This window comes from Culex quinquefasciatus, chromosome 3 (assembly GCF_015732765.1).
Source record: "Culex quinquefasciatus strain JHB chromosome 3, VPISU_Cqui_1.0_pri_paternal, whole genome shotgun sequence".
Classification (NCBI taxonomy): Eukaryota; Metazoa; Arthropoda; class Insecta; order Diptera; family Culicidae; genus Culex; species Culex quinquefasciatus.
In genome coordinates, this window is record NC_051863.1 from 101,163,084 (window position 1) to 101,185,102 (window position 22,019).

The 22,019-nt window shown below is 39.3% G+C and overlaps 2 protein-coding genes and 1 long non-coding RNA gene across 5 annotated transcripts in view; 2 read left to right on the forward strand and 1 right to left on the reverse strand.

The window, feature by feature from the left end:
- The window catches only part of LOC6053863 (unconventional myosin-XV), a 50,835-nt gene extending 28,892 nt beyond the window's left edge, over window positions 1–21,943 (reverse strand). Inside the window, exon 1 of one of the 2 annotated variants that reach the window (XM_038260183.1) lies at window positions 20,748–21,935. Coding sequence is in view for 1 of the 2 variants with exons in the window: in XM_038260184.1 (XP_038116112.1) it covers window positions 20,748–21,404 (657 nt within the window). In the remaining variant the exon portion in view is untranslated. Of the gene's footprint in view, window positions 1–20,747 lie in introns of both variants that reach the window. The other variant, XM_038260184.1, reaches the window with a different exon arrangement.
- On the forward strand, window positions 1,725–8,810 carry LOC119768828. Its single transcript, XR_005278243.1, has 3 exons — window positions 1,725–1,870; window positions 6,712–6,850; window positions 8,628–8,810. It is a non-coding gene; the product is annotated as an uncharacterized LOC119768828 (long non-coding RNA).
- LOC119768826 lies at window positions 4,305–5,030 on the forward strand. 2 transcript variants are annotated; one of them, XM_038260186.1, is made up of 3 exons: window positions 4,305–4,458; window positions 4,552–4,637; window positions 4,796–5,030. In XM_038260186.1, exons 1-3 carry the CDS (start codon window positions 4,375–4,377, stop codon window positions 4,956–4,958), a joined length of 333 nt encoding a protein of 110 aa, XP_038116114.1. In that variant the 5' UTR covers window positions 4,305–4,374; the 3' UTR covers window positions 4,959–5,030. The 2 variants fall into 2 exon arrangements, with proteins under 2 accessions (XP_038116114.1, XP_038116115.1); XM_038260187.1 differs by having other exon boundaries at window positions 4,552–4,564.
- Window positions 21,944–22,019: the final 76 nt, after the last annotated feature.

Sequence of the window (22,019 nt, forward strand, 5' to 3'; positions counted from 1 at the left end):
ATTATCCGGATATCCGTGGATCCGGCTTTTATCCGGGTCATCTATCCGGATTCGGATATCCGGATATCCGGATAACGGATATATATATATATATATTTGCTTCGATATTTATTAGGGTAAAATTTCCCGGGAATCTCGACCGAATTTCCCGGGAATCGAGAGGTCCAAAAATTGTCGATTTCCCGTGAATTTTTTTCCGGGAATTCCCGCTCGTCACCCTCTAGTGTCATCACTTCAACTTGCTTTGGAAAAGGAACGGGAACAGCAACAAAAATAGGAGCAAATACAAGAAGAGGAGCAACTGCAAGAAGATGAGCAATTAAAAGCAGGAGTCTTGCCTGATAATTTTCACATATCATTTTTGTATGGACAGCTGCCTAATTTGTATGGAAAATTATATGAACGAACTAATGATGCAAAATGGCTTCTTTGGGCATACCGAAGGCACCAAAAAAGTTTCAGCCGGATTAAAAAATACAAAAAAATCGAATGATCGAAATCTGAGAGAACTGCTCAGCACCAGCAGGACATCGTGCAGGGTGACGAGCAGCAGTTGCAAATGCTGCAGGACGAGCTGGAACAGCAACGGCAGCAGCACGAGGCTTCGCCTGGCAGAATCGAAGGTATTATGAGTTGGTTTATTGCAAATGGATGGCTTAAAAATGAGCAGATTACATGTAGAACTTGCAAATGGGTTGGCTTAAAAATGAGCAGATAAGATTGAGAACTTGCAAATGGGGTGGCTTATAAATGAGCAGATAAGATTTAGAACTTGCAAATGGGATGACTTAATAATGAGCAAATAAAACTTAGAACTTGGTGGCTTCAAAATTAGCCTTTAAGATTGAGAACTTTCAATTGGGGTGGCTTAATAAATGCTCTTATTTTCATTGAAATAAAATCAAAAAAATCAAACCATCCACATTAACGACCCCCGGGTCTTTTGTGGTCTCTATTGCAAGTTTCTGCTCGAACCTAGGAGTCCAAAGGCTTGAATGGGGAGAGCTCCCAAACCTCTTTCTACTCCAAGGAACCTTCCACCCCAGTGTTTGAACTGACGACCTTTGGATTGCGAGTCCAACCGCCGCCAGCGATTCCACCGGAGTAGGCTTGGTTTTGTGTGTTGTTTGTACTGGAGACGACTCCTAGACCTGGAATGACTTAACGGCCTAACAACCAAGGTCGGGACCGACATTTTACTTCCTCATCCGATGGAAGGTTGGAGCAGATGCACAGAAAAAAATCATGGTAATATTACATCTGGGAAGGAGTACATCTTTTATGTCAGAAAAAAGGTGTAATTTTACCTCTGGAAATGTGTAATTTTACCACTTTTCTGGTGTAATGTCACTTTTTCAGTCTAAATTGAGGTAAAACTACATCATAAAAGAGGTAATATTCAACCTTCCAAAATTACAGCTTCCAAATTTACATTATTTTTTTCTGTGTGGGAATCGAACCCAGAATGAAAAATATGATCTTATTTTTTTACAGCACCAGCAGGACATCGTGCAGGGTCCGGTGGTTCAGTGGTTAGCGTGGTAGCCTCTAAACCCCAGTATGGCCTGGGTTCAATCCCAGACGGACCCGGTGGCATTTTTCGAGACGAGATTTGCCTGACCACGCCTTCTATCGGATGGGGACGTAAAACGTCGGTCCATTAGCGTAAAAGAGGTTTTGGGTGACTCACCACATAACCTTCGGACGCCTAGAAATGAGCAGAAACTTGCAACAGAGACCACAAAAGACCCGGGGGTCGTTAAAGTGGATTACTTTTTGCAGGGTCACGAGCATCAGTTGCAAAAGCTGCAGGACGAGCTGGACCCAGCAACGGCAGCAGCACGAGGCTTCTCGCCTGGCAGAATCGAAGGTAATACACGCAAACGAGAAATCCGCGAGGGTGGCCCTCCCAAATCAAATTGTGCATTGTCCCAGTCAAATCGTACGGAAATCCCTCACGTTCAAAGCGAACTTTGTAATTCACGCATACTATTGCAAGAAAAGCTCAAATTATTTCAGTTTTATTTCGTAAACACCATACCAAACACCCAACAAGTCGGTGATGTGTACATGTATGCGTGCTTGCTTATTTCAGTCAACCAGGATAAATTTATCTAACAGGTAGGCGCTGAATTAACTTGACTCAAAGCAATTATTTATTGTTTAAATGTCAAAATGTCAAAATGTCAAAATATCAAAATGTCAAAATGTCAAAATGTCAAAATATCAAAATGTCAAAATGTCAAAATGTCAAAATGTCAAAATGTCAAAATGTCAAAATGTCAAAATGTCACATTGTCACATTGTCACATTGTCACATTGTCACATTGTCACATTGTCACATTGTCACATTGTCACATTGTCACATTGTCACATTGTCACATTGTCACATTGTCACATTGTCACATTGTCACATTGTCACATTGTCACATTGTCACATTGTCACATTGTCACATTGTCACATTGTCACATTGTCACATTGTCACATTGTCACATTGTCACATTGTCACATTGTCACATTGTCACATTGTCACATTGTCACATTGTCACATTGTCACATTGTCAAATTGTCAAATTGTCACATTGTCACATTGTCACATTGTCACATTGTCACATTGTCACATTGTCACATTGTCACATTGTCACATTGCCACATTGTCACATTGTCACATTGTCACATTGTCACATTGTCACATTGTCACATTGTCACATTGTCACATTGTCAAATTGTCACATTGTCACATTGTCACATTGTCACATTGTCACATTGTCACATTGTAACATTGTCACATTGTCACATTGTCACATTGTCACATTGTCACATTGTCACATTGTCACATTGTCACATTGTCACATTGTCACATTGTCACATTGTCACATTGTCACATTGTCACATTGTCACATTGTCACATTGTCACATTGTCAAATTGTCACATTGTCACATTGTCACATTGTCACATTGTCACATTGTCAAATTGTCACATTGTCACATTGTCACATTGTCACATTGTCACAATGTCACATTGTCACATTGTCACATTGTCACATTGTCAAATTGTCAAATTGTCAAATTGTCAAATTGTTAAATTGTCAAATTGTCAAATTGTCAAATTGTCAAATTGTCAAATTGTCAAATTGTCAAATTGTCAAATTGTCAAATTGTCAAATTGTCAAATTGTCAAGTTGTCAAATTGTCAAATTGTCAAATTGTCAAATTGTCAAATTGTCAAATTGTCAAATTGTCAAATTGTCAAATTGTCAAATTGTCAAATTGTCAAATTGTCAAATTGTCAAATTGTCAAATTGTCAAATTGTCAAATTGTCAAATTGTCAAATTGTCAAATTGTTCCTTTTTTTTGTCAAATTGTCAAATTGTCAAGTTGTCAAATTGTCACATTGTCACATTGTCAAATTGTCAAATTGTCAAATTGTCAAATTGTCAAATTGTCAAATTGTCAAATTGTCAAATTGTCAAATTGTCAAATTGTCAAATTGTCAAATTGTCAAATTGTCAAATTGTCAAATTGTCAAATTGTCAAATTGTCAAATTGTCAAATTGTCAAATTGTCAAATTGTCAAATTGTCAAATTGTCAAATTGTCAAATTGTCAAATTGTCAAATTGTCAAATTGTCAAATTGTCAAATTGTCAAATTGTCAAATTGTCAAATTGTCAAATTGTCAAATTGTCAAATTGTCAAATTGTCAAATTGTCAAATTGTCAAATTGTCAAATTGTCAAATTGTCAAATTGTCAAATTGTCAAATTGTCAAATTGTCAAATTGTCAAATTGTCAAATTGTCAAATTGTCAAATTGTCAAATTTTCAAATTGTCAAATTGTCAAATTGTCTTTTTTTAGGTATAACTTTTCTTTTTTTTTAAATTGTTGAGATACATAGTTTGACTTAATACAAGTAGATCAAATAAAAACATTTTTTTTACAAATAATGTAAAATCAATTAGGGGAAATATACCCATTTTAATCACACTAAGCCGTTTTTCCAATTCTCATCACTTTTGCCGTTTTCCGCTATTAAATCAACATTTTCACATGTATCAACAATGGAGAGTTGCTTGCTCACTTTTATTTGAGCTATTTATTACTTTGGAACAGTCAAAAACACTTTATGAAAGCTTTAATTCATGTTCAAAGTGCTGATAGGCCGATAATAGAAATAGGCTGAGAGAGGGTATAGTTCCCCTATATATCAACAACATCTACAATGCATTAGGAAAGATTAATTTTTAAATTTTATTTTATTTGCAAATCAAATCTGCCATACCCGCTACCGTTGATGTACCTTGCACTGTGGAATGAAAGTGACAGTTCGCCAGAGCCTCCAACTTGAGAGGCTGTGTTTTTTCAAGTTGCAACATGCCGGAACCAAATCGAAATATAACACTGCAGTGCAGTGCACTGATGAGTTCTCAACTAGTTGGAGTTTGCAGCGTATACCAGGTAATTTTTAATTTGCAGCTTCACAGTTAGATTGTGGTGCTACGACTTGTTCTGTTTTTGTTAAACTAACCTAAATTTCCCTTTAATTTTCAGCGTCATCACCCAGGTGCCATCGGAACTTCATCGCGACTGCAGGAATGTCGCGGGTTAAGTTCAGTTGGCCACACCTTGACCACAGAGTAACACAGAGTGACCAGTCCGAAGAAAAGTCATTTCATTTTATGGCTCCATAAGGTTTGCTGGTAGCAGGCGTGTGATGTACCTGCGATGTACCACCAAGTTGAACCAAAAATCAAGAGGCAGTGGTAACTCTGTCTTACTCTGTGCCTTGACACAGGATGGACAAGTCATCGACACTGCTCGCCAGTCGGCACCGTTGGAAGGCCAGATATAATGCGGTTGGAGTGGTTGCTCCGGATTATCCCGGTCTAAAGCAAGCCGTCGCAGCAACAGAAAAAAAAGCCGTCGCAGCTGTAGCAACCACAGCCGATGTAAAGTGAGTGAGTTTAAAGTGAAGTGAATTTATTGTGATAATGTGAATAAATTGAAATAAAATATGTGTTCCTAAATTTTTCTAATTTTTTTTCATTTTTGGAAGAAGCATTTTTATCAGCATAATAACTCACTAATACTCACACACACGATCCCTGTTCACCAATACATTGACATGAAAGGAAAAAATAAAATGCCACCAATACATGTGAGTAGTTTGGATGTGTGAGTGTAAGTTCAGTTTTCGGCGTGAAGCTTTTTTTCGTGGATTTCCCTCACAAGCATCGTGCGGTAAAACTCGCCTGTCCGAGCACGGAAGTTTTTTCCCTTCAGTTCGGGAGGGATCCCTCTCAAATATCGGCCGACCTCGGTTGCGTGTATGAATCAAGGGGCAGGAAACTCCAAGTATAATTAGTCAATTTAAGTATACTTACGTTATTTTAATATACTTGTTAATATACTAACGAAATTCGAAACACGAGACCACCTTAACTATACGCTTCTTGGCTTTGACAGTTCGATTCGTTCGTTTGCTTGCCTGTGTTTATGTTTACGTTGAGCACGAGGCTGAGCATTAAAATTTTCAAGAGGTGGCAGTTTTTTAGTTTAATCATAGATTTAAAGCTGAAAATTGATTGAAAACGACATGGTTCACATGATAGAACCACCATTCGATCACCCAGACAGCATATCCCCTTTTTTATGTACCGAAAAGGGCAATTCCTCGGTCTGTGACTATTTATATAATATTGCCGCGGGTTCCGGGTCAAGAGCCCAGTTAATCAAGAATTTTTCATCTTTTTACAAATACTTTGTCCCAAAAGTAAGGTCCCCACTTCAGTAACCCACGACGGATTCCTCCTTATAATGTACTATAAGCTCTCCTCTCGGCAGTACCGAACTGGCCTGCCGGTCCATTGAGTGATCAATCGCTTCATGCATAATTCCGTGCAACTGGCGCAATCTTCTCCACCAAAATCATTCCCGCAACGGGTTCGCACAGTCCTCGTATCCGCGCTTAATCTGCGATAATATCATTGAAAAAAAATCAAAATGTAATCGCCAGAAGCCCCCTCCAAGCCAACGAAAGTCACCACTCCGGGAGAGCTTTGAAACCGGATGTAAGTTTGGCGCTGCCCTGAAGAATAAGAGGGGATTTTTGATTAATTTATTCCAGAACGATTCTCAAGCCCTGGAGGAACTATTTCTCAACTTGCCGGTTCCGTCGATTTGTTGGTTAGGTTTGGCGGGTTTGGCAAAAACCAAAATAAACAAAAAAACGTTGTGACATTTCTAGACGTCACACCGACGTTTTTTCAAGATGATTCATGTTAGGGTGGAAGAGCGTAAGTATACTAACATTATTTAAGTATACTTATTAATATACATAGGTAAAGTTCTAAGAGTTTCCAGCCCCTTGGTATGAATGGTTTATTTAATACTGTAGGGTAGAGTAGTCATCAATGAGACACGGGGACAATGATAAAATGGCTCTCGCTAGTCGTAGTTTCGACCATCTTTTTCTCGGCTCATAATGGAGTCCAGTGCGCGGTCCGATTGATCCACACGGGCGGATGTACACGCTTAAGACAAACCACTCAATTTTTGCACGGCGCAACAGATTTTTTTCGCGCAGCAGAAGAGATGCGCACTTTGGTTTGGTGGTGCGCGGATAATAGATATATAGCTTACATACGGGGTGGCTTAATAAATTTTCTTATTTTCATTAAAATGAAATAAATGATCTTTATTTCTTTACAGAAACAGCATGCCACCTGCCAAAAACTACAGCCGCTCATCATCGGCGGTTGACAGATCAAAGAGGCCGAGCCAGCTGATGTCGCACACACACCACAATGCGGCGGGCCCACAGCTTGACTGCACACAAAAAAATATTACGGTAATGACAAAAGTAACTTACTTTAGAATTAAAAAGTTGTTAAAATTTGCTACATTAAAAGTTTTTTTCTTGTTTTGAAAAAGAAAACTTTTACTGCTACAGTTTTTGAAAATCTCATTGCTCACTGATTTAAAAGTTTTCACTTTTAATTCGACTGTAAAATTTCTTTCATTTTGTCGTCCTCGTGTAACCGTGTTCGCCTAAGTCCAAAATGTAAACAAACGTTTTGGTGATTCCGGTGAGTGGTGGTCCACGACGACTATCAAAACCGAACGCGGCCGCTGCCAGGACTTGGACGCGGAAACCTTCGAAAGAGGATGGTGCGGGCTCGGGTGCGGGTGCGGAACAAGGTTGGGAGATTAGGGGAAAGTTGGTTTTCAAAAGGATAGGACATGGCTGCAGCTTCCTGCAGGACCTGCAGCTGTTTCACGATCGATATGGGTAAGAATGAAGCTTGGGTGTTTGATGGCGTTTGAGATTATTTTGTTTGTTTTTGTAGGACGCCGTTTATGTGGTTGCCGAAGATCGGAGGTCGGGATATGGATTTGCACCGGTTGTATTCGGTGGTGGTGGCCCGGGGTGGATAGACGAGATTGACGTTGAAGCAGATTTACATCCGCTTTTTGAACAAGTACGAAAAAGTTAATTTTCACGGTGTGGAGAAGGATCCGACGGAAGAGGGAAACGACGAGTAGCAGCATAATCGGAGGTGGTCAGCGCGGATGTTGCACTCGGTGCCGGCGGTTTACGACCATCAGCAGCATTATGTGCCAGAAGTGATGACGGGACAGTGTGGGATGTCCCGAGGGTCCGCAGTCCATTTCTCGTTGCGGGACGAGTATTACCTAAACATCCGGAAGAACAGTTTGCACTAGTTCTGGAAGGACCGTCTGTACGAAAGCCGCAGGTCTTGGAGCTGTCGTACTCAGATTACTTCCAGAGGTTAGAGCGAGATCCGACGAACCTGATCAAAAACATCAACGAAGAAGTTACAGGTGAGTATTGAGAATGTGTTCAGTGTCTAGCCAATTTCATTTACGAAGTGATCGTGAACTATCCGTTCATGCGCTTCACTTCCTTGCCGAAAATGTCGACTTCCCTTCCCGAATCAACAACCAATGGCCAACTTCTCCAACCCTGTCCTGATGATGGCCGGCAACGAGACCACCCTGTTCTCTACATCGCTGTCGCGCTCCAAAATAAAGGCCGCGATGTTGCTCCTAACGAAACATCCATCCGTAACCTGCTCAGCCTGGGGCCTTCGAACGTGACCGGTGGCATACCGTAAGAATCGGTACAGCTTGGACGCGGAAGTTGGCCAACCATAAGCAGATCCGTTAAATACAAAAAAAAATCGAAAACATACTGTTTTAATATTAAAATATTGAAATAAAATCCATCACATGTTTTAAAAATCATCACTGTAATGTTAAATGTTATTTACTCTTGCCATAACAAGCTTTTTCTTATATTAAAAGTAAAAAACTTTTACCTATACAACGATTTTGTTCCAGAAATGCATGGTAGTATCAACAACTTTTTAACTTTTGAATTAAAAAGTTTGAACTTTCTACGAATATTCACCAACGCGAACTTTTAATCCAACGAACGATCTTTTTAAATTTAGAGTATTTTTTCTTTGTGTGTGTGAACGTCACATGCGTCACTTAGCTTTGACGCAGCCTCGGTACAGGGAGAGCGCAATCTTATATCCCACATCCTCCCTGCATTTAAAAAAATATCCATATTTCTTTCAAAATTTAATTTTTTTTAGCAGAATGTGCAATTGATCCTATAGAGGCATACTCCTGTATTACCCACTCAAATAAAACGAGCAAAATAGATTTATCAAATCTATCAAATAATCTCACCGAGCAATCCACCGTGGTAAACAATATTGTTTACAAAGAGGACTTAGTGAAAATTTTGGTGGCAGCTTGTTTTTCAATTAATTCGTTTAGAGAGCAATTATTATGGGTATGTTTTTCATAATGAAATCACTAATTGCATAAGTTTTAGCAGTAAGTGGAGTTAATAATAATCTTGATGGATTATTCTTTTTTTAAATTATTTTTATAGATTTGTAAAAGTTGTATTAAACAAAGCACAAGAACAAACGTCTCCCGGATAAACTTTACTTTTGGGAGATCCGGAAGATAGCCCATTTTGACAAATAGTTTATGATGACAGTTCTTGTTCCTGCTGCAGGTTTCCGGAACATCTAACATTATTGAAGACATCGAAGAGAATTGAGGTTAGTTTTATAGATTTAATTCAAAACCTGGTCAGCTTCCAATTGGGTGCTACACAGGGTGTAAATGTGTTGGAAGAGCAGTGTTGGTATTAACGCGCTCTCGCGAGAAAAATTTCTCTCTCTCGTGTTCTCGCCGCGAGTCTCGAGATGCCGAGAGAAACTCACCGATTGCCCGTGCTCTCCTCCGCTCGCGAACGGGCTTTCTCGCGAGCCAAAATTGCCCGTTCGCGAGAAGTCGAACGTGCTAGAAACGAACAAAAAACAACACAGCGATTGAAGTTACACCTTTATACCATCGCCTGGTCCGTATTCATAAGCCTGATAAACAAATTGCTAGCTTGGGACGAACGGATAGCCAGAGGCGCTCGCGTCGAGAGCGAGAACGCGAACGAAAATGCGAGCGCGAGCGAGAAGAGAAAAGTACTACAAGTTCTCTCCCTCGTTCGCGAGCGAGAAATGCTTTCCTTCTTCTCGCTCGAATTTCAACACTGTGGAAGAGTCTGCTCTTGTGACCTTGACATCCGGCTCAATCCGGTTGATCTGGCCAGCCGGGTTACTTCAGAACGCTGTTTAAATCCATCAATCGATTTCGTCGGTTGCAGTCGGCCGATTTAGTCTGCCGATTAGTCGTTAGATTTAGAAAAAATACCTGTAATCCCAAAAAATATCAAATCGGCGGTAGTTATATCAAGCTTACTAAGTCCGCGCCCCAACCCGCACGGCCAACTGTGAAAATTGGATGATCAAAGCCAATGTACCTCTATGTGTTTATTGTATTGTTTTATTTTTTTTTATTGTTTTATTGTATTTACTGCATATACACTAGGGTGGTCAAAATCCGGACTTTTTTGGGGCTACCTCCTGAAATCAAAGATTGACCCATCACTAGGCTAAATTCCAAATTTGAGCCCATTCTGACCACGGGAACCCCTCCCTCCAATCGCTTAAAGTTTGTATGGGAAAAATCGTCAAAATGTATGGAGAAAAGCAACTGTTTTACTTTTTTACCTGTGTAAGGCGCCATAGTTATCCGATTCTTACCATTTCTCAAATGTAGAACCTTCATTGAATTTAGAACAATTTTCCCGAAGACACCATATTTTTAGGATTTTTTCCCGCGAAGTTATTAGCGCCCAAAACTGGCCATTTTTGCGCGGCCAGCTGTAAGGGGCTACCTAACAACGATGTTTATTTCCAATTCGTACACGCACGTGCTCTCTCTCAGGTTCAAACTCTCTCACGAGTTTGCTTGCCTGTCTGGCTGCCTGCCTGCCTGCTTACCAACAAGCGCGCGCTGTTTCTCTGCTTGGACTTTTGTCGTCGTTTTCGTTTAAATCCGCTGCGTTCCTGGCATGTTTATTGTTTGTTTTTTTATTTGGAGGTGGGGAAAAGCCCCTTTCAGTTGTGTCAGAGGACACTCTCTCAGAGAGGCACAAAACCACCTCGTCTTAACGCATCAACAAGTTTACAAACTCCAATGATACAAGACGAGCATACTTAAATCTAACAAATTATTACAATTAACGATTAACATTTATGTCACTTTCCTTAAAAATAATATCACAGATCTTCGCTACAAATTCCTAAGATGATTGAGGACTCGATTTTTGATAGTGTTGCGAGGGGAGAGAGAAATCAAAAAAATCAGAACAGGAATTGAAAATACGACACATGCTGGATAGTGGCTCATGATGTCCGTAATTCGTAAGTGCTCAAGGGAACCCTCAGAAAGTAGTGGGTGCGGAGAGTGCGCCGGCGTATGTTGAAGTCGATGAGTTCCAAAACTGATGGGCAATCGATTGAGGACTGGAGAAGGTCGGTAACGAATGTTACTTTAGCCACATCACGTCGAGTAGAGAGAAGGTCATGTTGTAACATTTTGCAGCGCTCGACGTAACATGGAGGATTCAACGGGTCGGCCCATAAAACGTGCCGTTGTGCATAACGAACAAATTTCCGTTGAACAGACTCGATCCGCTGGATACTGTTCTGATAAAAGGGCGACCACACAACCGAGCAGTACTCCAAAGTGGATCGGACAAGGGAACAGTACAATGCCTTGAGGCAGCTTATTTGGCGAAATTTTTAGCGATTCTAAAAATAAACCTAGAGTTTTGAAGCCTTCGCTGTGGTGTATGCTAGGTGATCAGAAAATGTTAATTTGCTATCTAGCATTACGCCGAGATCCTTAACGCAAGATGTCCTGGACAAGAGTGTGTTAGTAAGTTTGTAGTCGAATGCAATAGCGGAGCGTTTCCGAGTGAAAGTGATTACAGCGCATTTGGAAGCGTTCAACAACATCCTGTTGTCCATGCACCAGTTGGCGAACATGTTAAGCTGGTCCTGCAGGAACAATGCGTCACTACGCGTTTCGATGACGGCATACAGCTTTATGTCGTCAGCATAAGACAGCTTGTGGCACTTCAAAAGTAGATGTACATCGTTCATATAGAGCAAAAATGAATGGACCAAGATGGCTTCCTTGGGGTACGCCTGAAAATACAGCGAAAGCAGCAGAAACAACATCACCGATCTTGACGCACATCGTTCGACCAGCGAGATAGGACCTTAGCCAGTCAAGAAGCGAACCACCAAATCCCAGACGCTCCAGTTTTGCCACAGCTATACGGTGATTCAATTTGTCAAAAGCCGCAGACAGGTCCGTGTATAAGGCATCGATCTGCTTTCGATGTTGCATGGTCCGCAGGATAAAGGAAGTGTATGCCACTAGGTTGGAACTGGTGGATCGTTTAGCCATGAACCCGTGTTGCTCCTGCGCAATGTAGCTGGAGCACTGGAACTTGATGAAGTCCAAAACAATCTGCTCAAACAATTTACTTGTTGCGCAAAGAGCGGCGATGCCACGATAGTTGCGAACATCACGTTTTGGCCCCTTCTTGTGTACCGGGAAAACGAAAGATTTCTTCCAACAAGACGGGAACACACCAGTACGAAGCGAGAGGTTGAACAAGAGAGACAATGGTGCTGCTAAGCTGTCCCCACATTTCTTCAGCACTAGGGCGGGAACGCCATCTGGACCACAACTTGTAGATCCTTTCAGGCGCAAGCAAGCTCGGCGGACCGCATCAGGATTCACAAACGGATGTTGTCCAATCGGAGGGCGAACTGGGACGTTGTTGGCAGCCTTAGAGATGATCGCGTCGTCTACGATCTCGTCGTTGAAAACACTGCTGAACTGGGAGCGGAATAAATCGCAGATATCCTCCGGGTTCGTCGCTTCGGTGTCATCACGAACCATCACGGTTGGTAGGCCGGATTCTTTCCTCTGCTCGTTGACGTGGTTCCAGAATTTCTTGGGGTCCCGTTTCAAGCGATTCTGGATGGAGTGTAGGTGCTGATGGTATAACCGATTGTTCAGGTGGCTGTATCGGTTACTAGCTGCCCAGAAAAAGTTTCTCCAGCGGTCGGTTGGATGTTTTGAGTACTTCCTAAGCGCAGCCCGTTTTGCTGTCTTTAAGATCCGTAGGCGCTCGTTTGTCCATGGTGGATATCTAGCGGGTTGTCGCTCCTTCCTGGGCACGAACGTGTCGATTGCTTGACGTAAGATGTTCATCAGAGTTTCGGCGGCTCCATTCGCGTCGAGGTTATGCAGCAAATCGTTCCAGTTGATGTTATTCAGGTAGACACACATACCAGCAAAGTCAGCGTTGTTAAAATCGTGGAAAAAGCTGCAGCTTGAAGCTCGAAAGGCATGAGTTTTACATGAAATTGATACCAGTAGGGGACAATGGAAACGATCTATTTTTTTATGATTTTCAACTAAAATAGCAGGTTTGTTTTGAGATATATTTAGCATATAAATTCTTAGATTATGTCAAAATTAAAAAAAAAATGCACTGAAAAAAATAATTTGAAAAAAGGCATAAATTTCAATTACAATATCCCTATTTAAAAATTTACTTAATAATAACAGATGACAATTCATGGAGGAACTAATTTATCGAAATTTGTATTCTCTCACACACGCTCTGATAATAAGATATTTATTGTTTATTACATATATTACATTTAATTTTATATCTCGAAATAAATATCGAAATATATCTTGAAAATTATAATAAACATACCAGGAACGCAGCGCAGCGGATAGCAAACGAAAACGACGACGACGACAAAAATCCAAGCAGAGAAACAGCGCGCGCTAAGGTAAACAGGCAGGCAGGCGAGCAAGCTCGTGAGAGAGTTTGAAACTGAGAGAGAGCACGAGCGTGTACGAATTGGAAATAAACATCGTTGTTAGGTAGCCCCTTACAGCTAGCCGCGCAAAAATGGTCAGTTTTGGGCGCTAATAACTTCGCGGGAAAAAATCCTAAAAATATGGTGTCTTCGGGAAAGTTGTTCTAAATATAATGAATGTTCTACATTTGAGAAATGGTAAGAATAGGATAACTATGGCGCCTTACACAGGTAAAAAAGTAAAACAGTTGCTTTTCTCCATACATTTTGACGATTGTTCCCATACAAACTTTAAGCGATTGGAGGGAGGGGTTCCCGTGGTCAGAATGGGCTCAAATTTGGAATTTAGCCTAGTGATGGGTCAATCTTTGATTTCAGGGGGTAGCCCCAAAAAGTCCGGATTTGGACCACCCTAATATACACAGTAAAAAATGGTGTAAATTTGGAAGGTGTAATTTTGGAAGGTTTAATATTACCTCTTTTATGATGTAATTTCACCTTAATTTAGACTGAAAAAGTGACATTACAATAGAAATGTGGTAAAATTACATATTTTCAGAGGTAAAATTACAATTTTTTCTGAAATAAAAGATGTACCCCTTCCCAGATGTAATATTACCATGATTTTTTTTACTGTGTACGATATACGAGGTATGTAGAGGAGGGTGTTTCAAATCCGGGTTTTTTTGGGGCTACCCCCTGAAATCAAATATTGACCCATAACTAGGCTAAATTCCAAATTTGAGCTCATTCTGACCACGGGAACCCTTCCTGAGTGGTGCGGTGCCTGTGTGGACGCTCAGTCCTGTTTTTTCGTGTTATTTTCCGTCTCTTTTATGTCGCTGTTCGAGTGCATGGGGTGATTGGTCATTATAATTAAATAATGGCATCAGTGGTGCGGTGCCTGTGTGGACGCTCAGTCCTGTTTTTTCGTGTTATTTTCCGTCTCTTTTGTGTCGCTGTTCGAGTGCATGGGGTGATTGGTCATTATAATTAAATAATGGCATCAGTAGTGCGGTGCCTGTGTGGACGCTCAGTCCTGTTTTTTCGTGTCATTTTCCGTCTCTTTTGTGTCGCTGTTCGAGTGCATGGGGTGATTGGTCATTATAATTAAATAATGGCATCAGTGGTGCGGTGCCTGTGTGGACGCTCAGTCCTGTTTTTTCGTGTTATTTTCCGTCTCTTTTGTGTCGCTGTTCGAGTGCATGGGGTAATTGGTCATTATAATTAAATAATGGCATCAGTAGTGCGGTGCCTGTGTGGACGCTCAGTCCTGTTTTTTCGTGTTATTTTCCGTCTCTTTTATGTCGCTGTTCGAGTGCATGGGGTGATTGGTCATTATAATTAAATAATGGCATCAGTGGTGCGGTGCCTGTGTGGACGCTCAGTCCTGTTTTTTCGTGTTATTTTCCGTCTCTTTTGTGTCGCTGTTCGAGTGCATGGGGTGATTGGTCATTATAATTAAATAATGGCATCAGTAGTGCGGTGCCTGTGTGGACGCTCAGTCCTGTTTTTTCGTGTTATTTTCCGTCTCTTTTATGTCGCTGTTCGAGTGCATGGGGTGATTGGTCATTATAATTAAATAATGGCATCAGTAGTGTGGTGCCTGTGTGGACGCGCAGTCCTGTTTTTCGTGTTATTTTCCATCTCTTTGTGTCGCTATTTGTGTACATGGGGTGATTGGATTTCTTCTGATTCGTGTTGTTTTCATCTCTTTTGTGTCGCTGTTTGTGTGCATGGGGTGATTGGTCTTCTTCTTTTTTCTTTATTTTTAGTTCGCGCGTTCGTTGGCCAATGAGTTTATTTTTGTTCTCTTTACATAGTTTTCGATAGAAACGATCCGAATTCTTTTTTTTTCGAGACAAGCAAGTCGTATTGCTGGATTAAGTCCTTTCTATATCATCGATGATCGGAAGGCACGCCGACGAATATGTTTTAAGGCTTATGGTATAAAATCATTTTAATGAATAAAGCCCTTCTTACATCACCGTTGATCGGAAGGCACGCCGACGAAGAATTTCTGGAGGATCGCGGTCGAATTAATACTATATTTAAAATTCTAGATAGCTATCTTTCGGATTCGATTGTGAGTAGCGGGACTTCGCGGTTACTATGCAACGTATTTTGGAGTCTTTTTATATTTTAAATTTATAAGTCCTTCTTTTATCATCGTTGATAGGAAGGCACGTCGCCGGTTAAGTTCGTTTAAGTTATTGTTTTAATTTCATTACAATCGGTTACGTGGTGTCCTGTTTTCTTTTCGTTTATATTCGTTGATCGTAATAATTTATTCCAACTGGCAGCTTTAGTATTAACTCATCTACTATTTTTGACATTTGCTTGCGTTATCTTAATTGTACCAACAGTAAAATATACTGATAAGTCCAGCCCATAGCATTACCGCTCGGTTGGCACGCGTTCGATTAAAACAAACTTTTTAAATAATCAATTATTTATCTTTCCGCAGCCGGCTGCCTAAGATTTAAAATTTCAACCGATAAACAAAATGCTCATGGTCACATCACTGCCACTCGTGAATCCTGACCTCATACCCATCTACTAATCCCCTCAAAACTCATGTGATACTTTGTCGGAGAAGCAGTCGATTGGGCGGTCTCTATCACTCAAGTATCGGACTAACATTCCCATCCACTTCCCCGTGACCCTACCACTGGTCGTGGCCGGCGCCGGTATTGATCAGCATGATAGGGGCCTTTGAGAAGTTGCGAAGCGAGGAAAGATAGCACCCACTTATCTTCCACGGCTCGTGGATGTAACTTCTGGAGGTCCTGGTCAATAACGGAGTAGCAACTGCGGGTGGGCACCTATGCTTATGCTTATGCTTATTCTGACCACGGGAACCCTTCCATCCAATCGCTTAAAGTTTGTATGGGAAAAATCGTCCAAATGTATGGAGAAAAGCAACTGTTTTACTTTTTTACCTGTGGAAGGCCCTAATTATCCGATTCTTACCATTGCTCAAATGTAGAACCTTCATTAAATTTAGAACAACTTTTCCGAACCCGCATAAACGAGAACTTTAAAAAACTTTTGTTAAATGGTTTTCTCACCATTTCAGAGATCGTAACCACTATTTGAAAAATGGTAGGAAAACCTTAAAAATACCATATCGGAAATGGTACCCTACCATTTTTCATAAAGTTCGACCTTCTGAGATGAGGAACTTAAAAAAACCTTATGAGATAAGGTCACCATTTGTAATAATGTTATTTGGCGGACCTTGAAGACTATTTGTCAAATGGTCACCATACACGGCGTCTTTTTCAGGGGGGTAGTATTTTTTGAGAAATAGCAAGAAAACTGTCATATACATATGAAAGTGTGGAACATCTCCGTTCATTTGCGGGGCGAACGAAAATCTTTGGTCGGGAAAAATCAAAGTTATCCTCATTTGAAGTTTTTGAACTTTTTTCCTATGGGGCAAAATTTCGTCTATTTCAATTTAGTATTGTTATAAGTCTACATGGGTATGATTTATGGTTCAGATCATATAATTTCTAATAGGAAATGATGCAAGGAATATTTTTCCTGAAGCACGCAAAGTGATTGAAAATAAGGGAAAAAGTTATAAAGGTTTGATTGAAAATTTGGGAGATTTTCTGATAAAATTGCACACCCCTTTCCCAAAAACCGCAATGTTTTTGATATTCAGATCATTATTTCGATGAATTCTTTTTTGAGAAATGTTTCTGGGCCCATTGAGTGTATATTAATCACTACAGAAAAGTTTAATTGGTTGGGTTTATGCTCAACTGTAAGTCACATTTATGAATTTTGGATTTCAACCGAATCAACATATTGTTGTGTGTTTTGGTTATAAAATGTACTGTTTACATTACATTTTCACTTTTTTGTTGTGAGTACATGGTCCATATGATATTTGTTTTATCTAATCGAGACATGCAGTGTAAATAACATCACAGGGTTTCTATTTCTATGCCTTTTGTTAATTTGTATTTCCATTTGGGCTATATAATTTGTATTAAAACTATAGAGTTGAACTTGCAATTCTTGGTAATAAATATTGCGCAAAAATCATTAAAAAGTATACCAAAAGTTTTGTTTTCAAATAAAAGAATTAAACTTTTTTTATTGGCGATGTCGAACCGTACGTTTCGGAGATATGATATTTTGAAAATAAAAACTGAGTTTTTCGACGCGCCACGCGCAAAAACGGGAAAATGACAAAATCGGCAAGAAATCGACTTTTCCACTAAATGCGATAACTTTCGCGCGATGACCTATAGATGTTTGGGTATCAAAATTTTCGTAATTGAAAGACGCAACTTTTGGTACCATAACATCTATAGGTCATCGCTAAAATTTTAAAGTTATCGCAGTTTTAGTGGAGAAAGTTGATTTTTTGCCGATTTCGTCATTTTCCCATTTTTGCGCGTGGCGCGTCGAAAAACTCAGTTTTTATTTTCAAAAAATCATATCTCCGAAACGTACGGTTCGACATCGCCAATTTTTTGATATGTTATGTGAAATTTTCCGAGGAATCCGATAAAAATATTTTCAGACATAGGCTCTTTGGTCCAGACACGGTCAAAACGCCATTTTAAGTTTTCATACGACTTTTTTAAATGTTTAGCTAGATTTTTGAAACTTTTGACTATTTTTCCCAAATGGCCAAACTCATCATCTTTCTTTTGCGTCTAAGACAGCTAAAATCGGATAAAATGGCGCGGAGATATGATTTTTTGAAAAAAGTGGTTTTTGCGAAAAATGGCGAAAATTGCTATTTTTCGAACCACCCTAGCACGATGTAGGTCACCCTAATGGCCAAACAAAAAAATACGGGTCTAATTATTTTGGCCAAGGAACCCCCAGAAAAAAATTGAGCCCGATCGGAGAACTTTTTTTTCGGTTTAGGCTCTTTTGAAATGGAATTGCTGTATATATATATATATATATATATATATATATATATATATATATATATATATATATATATATATATATATATATATATATATATATATATATATTTACCCAAATGTAATCAATGCAAGAATGTAAAACAATTTAGAATGTTAATAAAATAAATGTGATCAGTTAATAATAAAAGGAAAAGTACAACAAAGATGAAGTGCATTTAGGCATACCAATTGACATGTAAGAGAAATGTAATTGTTATAAGAAAGTTTAATAAAGATATACTGCCGCTCAAATCAAGTCCGTCCCATATGTGATTTCGTCAATTTTGAGGTAATGATGCAGTTTTGTTCAAAATCATGTAAACTATCAGAAAACCCAATAAAATTTAGTACTTTGTTTTAGAAAACCGGAGAAAATCCACTTTTTCGTGAAATTCTAACACGTAGCCTTATGGGCGGGACAAAATTGACATGCGTTTTTCTCGGCTTGTTGTTTTTTCATATGGGACGGACACGATTAGAGCGGCAGTATGTTTAAGTAAGAAAAAATACAAAAAAAAAATACTATTTGCACTATCAGATTGGTGCAGGATTGAGTAAGCAAGTTTGACAATTTTGGCACAATATTTTTCAATATTTTTCGAGATATTATTCATTATGTTTAAGTTTTATTTCATATACAATTAAAAAAAAAATCAAGAAATCAAACCATCCACATTAACGACCTGGGGTCTTTATTGCAAGTTTCTGCTCGAACCTAGGAGTCCGAAGGCTTGAATGGGAGAGCACCCAAACCTCTTTATACTCCAAGGAACCTTCCACCCCAGTGTTTGAACTGACGACCTTTGGATTGCGAGTCCAACCGCCGCCAGCGATTCCACCGGAGTAGGCTTGGTTTGGTGTGTTGTTTGTACTTATGGCGTGGAGACGACTCCTACACCTGGAATGACTTAACGACCTTACAACCAAGGCCGGGACCGACATTTTACTTCCTCATCCGATGGAAGGTAGGAGCAGATGGGAATCGAATCCCGAATCATCTGCTCACAAAGCGGACAGCGTAACCATTCGGCCACGCACTGCCACTACAATTTCAAATAGTCTTCTAATGGACGCGGGTTATAGACGTGCATCCATGATATGCAAACGGGCAAACTTAATTTATTCTCGGAAATGTTTATTTCTGAGCATAGAAACAATTGATTAAGGCTGTTGCAAATATTTTTCAAAGTTGTTGTCCCCCATTTCAGCAAAATTTGAAGTGCCTCTGCGTTAATTTTATAATTTTTAGGTTCGTTTAAAAATATTTTAAATTTTCAGTGTACAGCATAGGGTAGAGTAGTCATCGTAGTCATCGTAGTTTCACCAATCAGGCTCATCATATGCATATTTGGGGGAAAGGTGTGTCTACTTGATACACGTTTGCCATAATAGTGGCTTTGGTTATGGACGCTCCCTTGCAAAGTTATTCATAAATATTTGATTCTGGGGTATAAAAGTAAATTATGGACAAAAATTACATTTTCGCTCATAGGCTGCCATTAACACAAAAACTATTTTTTCTTCAGATTTCTTTCGACTATTCATAGGGAATGAGTTGGGCTACAATGTCCTTTCATCAGTTTTGACCAAAATTAAGAATATACCCAGAATTAGGACTGTCTCATTGTTCCCACTCTTTTCAGCCCATGGGTAACAATGAGACTTTGATTTTTCTTCATTAAACTTTTCAAAATCTTTGCAAATCTTTCAAAAAGTGATTTTTGGCATATTTATTGAGTTTATACTTCATTTAACCAAAATATAAAGTTATTTGGTATGAATATATGGATTTTACAAAATTTAGATACTTTTTAATATAACTTTTGTTAATTAAAGTTTCAAGTTGACAAAATTGCTTTAAAATGTTCAAGCCAAGTCACCTGCAATGATACAACACAAAAACATGATGTTTAGCTCGAAAAGTTTTGATTTTTATAGAGTGTCTCATTGTTCCCCACCTGTCTCATTGTTCCTGCCAAGTGCGTCTACAATGAGACAGTTGAATAACTCTGGCTGGAGACATCAGATCGATCTCATATTTTGGTCAGTGCTAGAACACTTTAATAGAAAGAAAATGTAACAAAAGCTCATTGAAAAATGCAGATGATAAAAATACAAAAATTATTGAAAGTTGAAAACCAAAAGTGTCTCATGGACGACTACGCTACCCTAACCTAGATTTTTGAAAATTATTGATTGCATACCAACTGTACTAGTCTATAATCTATTGTCCAGCTACTTTTTCATTGAAATTTTGAAATTTTGGCTTATAATTTATATATTTTTTGTTATTTGAATGCAAACCTCCCCCTCACCTCTCTCACCTCACCACCCAACCCTCTGGACCTCGGCCAGAGTTGAGAGAAAAACACTTTGAAAAATATTTGCATTGAAGTAATGAAAAACTAGTTAGTTTTTACATGTAGAACTTGATATTTCATGGTTCTGTACAATGAGTTATGAAATTGTGCTTTAATTGAAAACTTCGTGTGGTTAAATTTACCTCAGCGGTTTCTCGAAGTGTCTCGAAGCGCGCTAAAATTTCTTTTACGGATACTTTAGGCTCTAAAGGCTCTTCAATGATGGTCTCCATTCTACCCATTGATCCTGTGCTCGCGATACTGTTACGTCTGTTTTTCAACGGTGATTGAATCAAGGATGACGTACTGGTGTTAGAATTTGTCATTACTGAAAAATCACTTTCAATGGCATCTATTGCGTTTTGGTCCGTTTGCTCTTTTTTGTATCCACAGTTTTTGAATTCACACTTGACGTGGGATTTCTCCAAATATGCTTTGATGACGGGTTCGTCTAAAGGTTTGACGTTTGGTGAGTCATCCAAATCGCTCTTGCGGTGTATGTCTGCGTGAGTTTCACCAGTTATTTCGCCTATTTCTGCTACAGAGTCAGAATCGGACAACCGATCAAGTTTATCGTCCAAAATAGGTGCAGATTCGGAAAAGTTCATTAAAACTTCCAAAATGGCAGATCTACTCTGCAGATCACCGCTGCTTTGAATCATCGTGCAATCCGCCTGAGAGATTGGGCTCGGCGTCGGAATACTTTCATAACACTTGTACGAACTGCTACTATTGCAGCTATTTGGATCGTACGAATGTAGCAAGTTTTGAGCAACTCTTTCATCGTCTGTTAGTCCCATATTTTAAATGGTGTTGCAAGCACACGAAAACACTGACCACTTTCTACTCTTTGCTCTGATTATGTTTTGTTTTCGTTTAATTCGCTGATCATTTATGGTGTAATGTATTTAAAGCAAAATTATCTTCAACAATTGAATATATTTCGCAAAAGTATTCACAAATGTATGCTAACTTGCAATTCACTTTTTAATCACATATTTGCCACGTTCAACAACTCGTTCATCACTTGCACTAGTATTAATTTGCTTGACATTTTAAATCTTGATGCACGCAATTACACTCTCTCCACATATCACTATATACAAATCGTCATTAAATTGGAATAGCTTAATTTTACTTTAATAGCTATAGTAGTTATTAACTCAGAAATCTTTAATTTTTCTCGAAATCTTGCCAATCATTTAAATGAGCACTTTGCAAACGAAAAACAAATAATCCAGAATTAAAAAATAATGAAAAAAGAAATCACGAATAACCGCAGCTATCAAACGGTAAAACGTAATGCGTTGGTCAAAGTAAGGCCAGACACTGCAGCCTAGCATACGTGAAAGCACCCGCCCGTTCTCCAACATACTTTCCTATTGATAGCAAATTTTCTCTCTGCAAACGGTGTG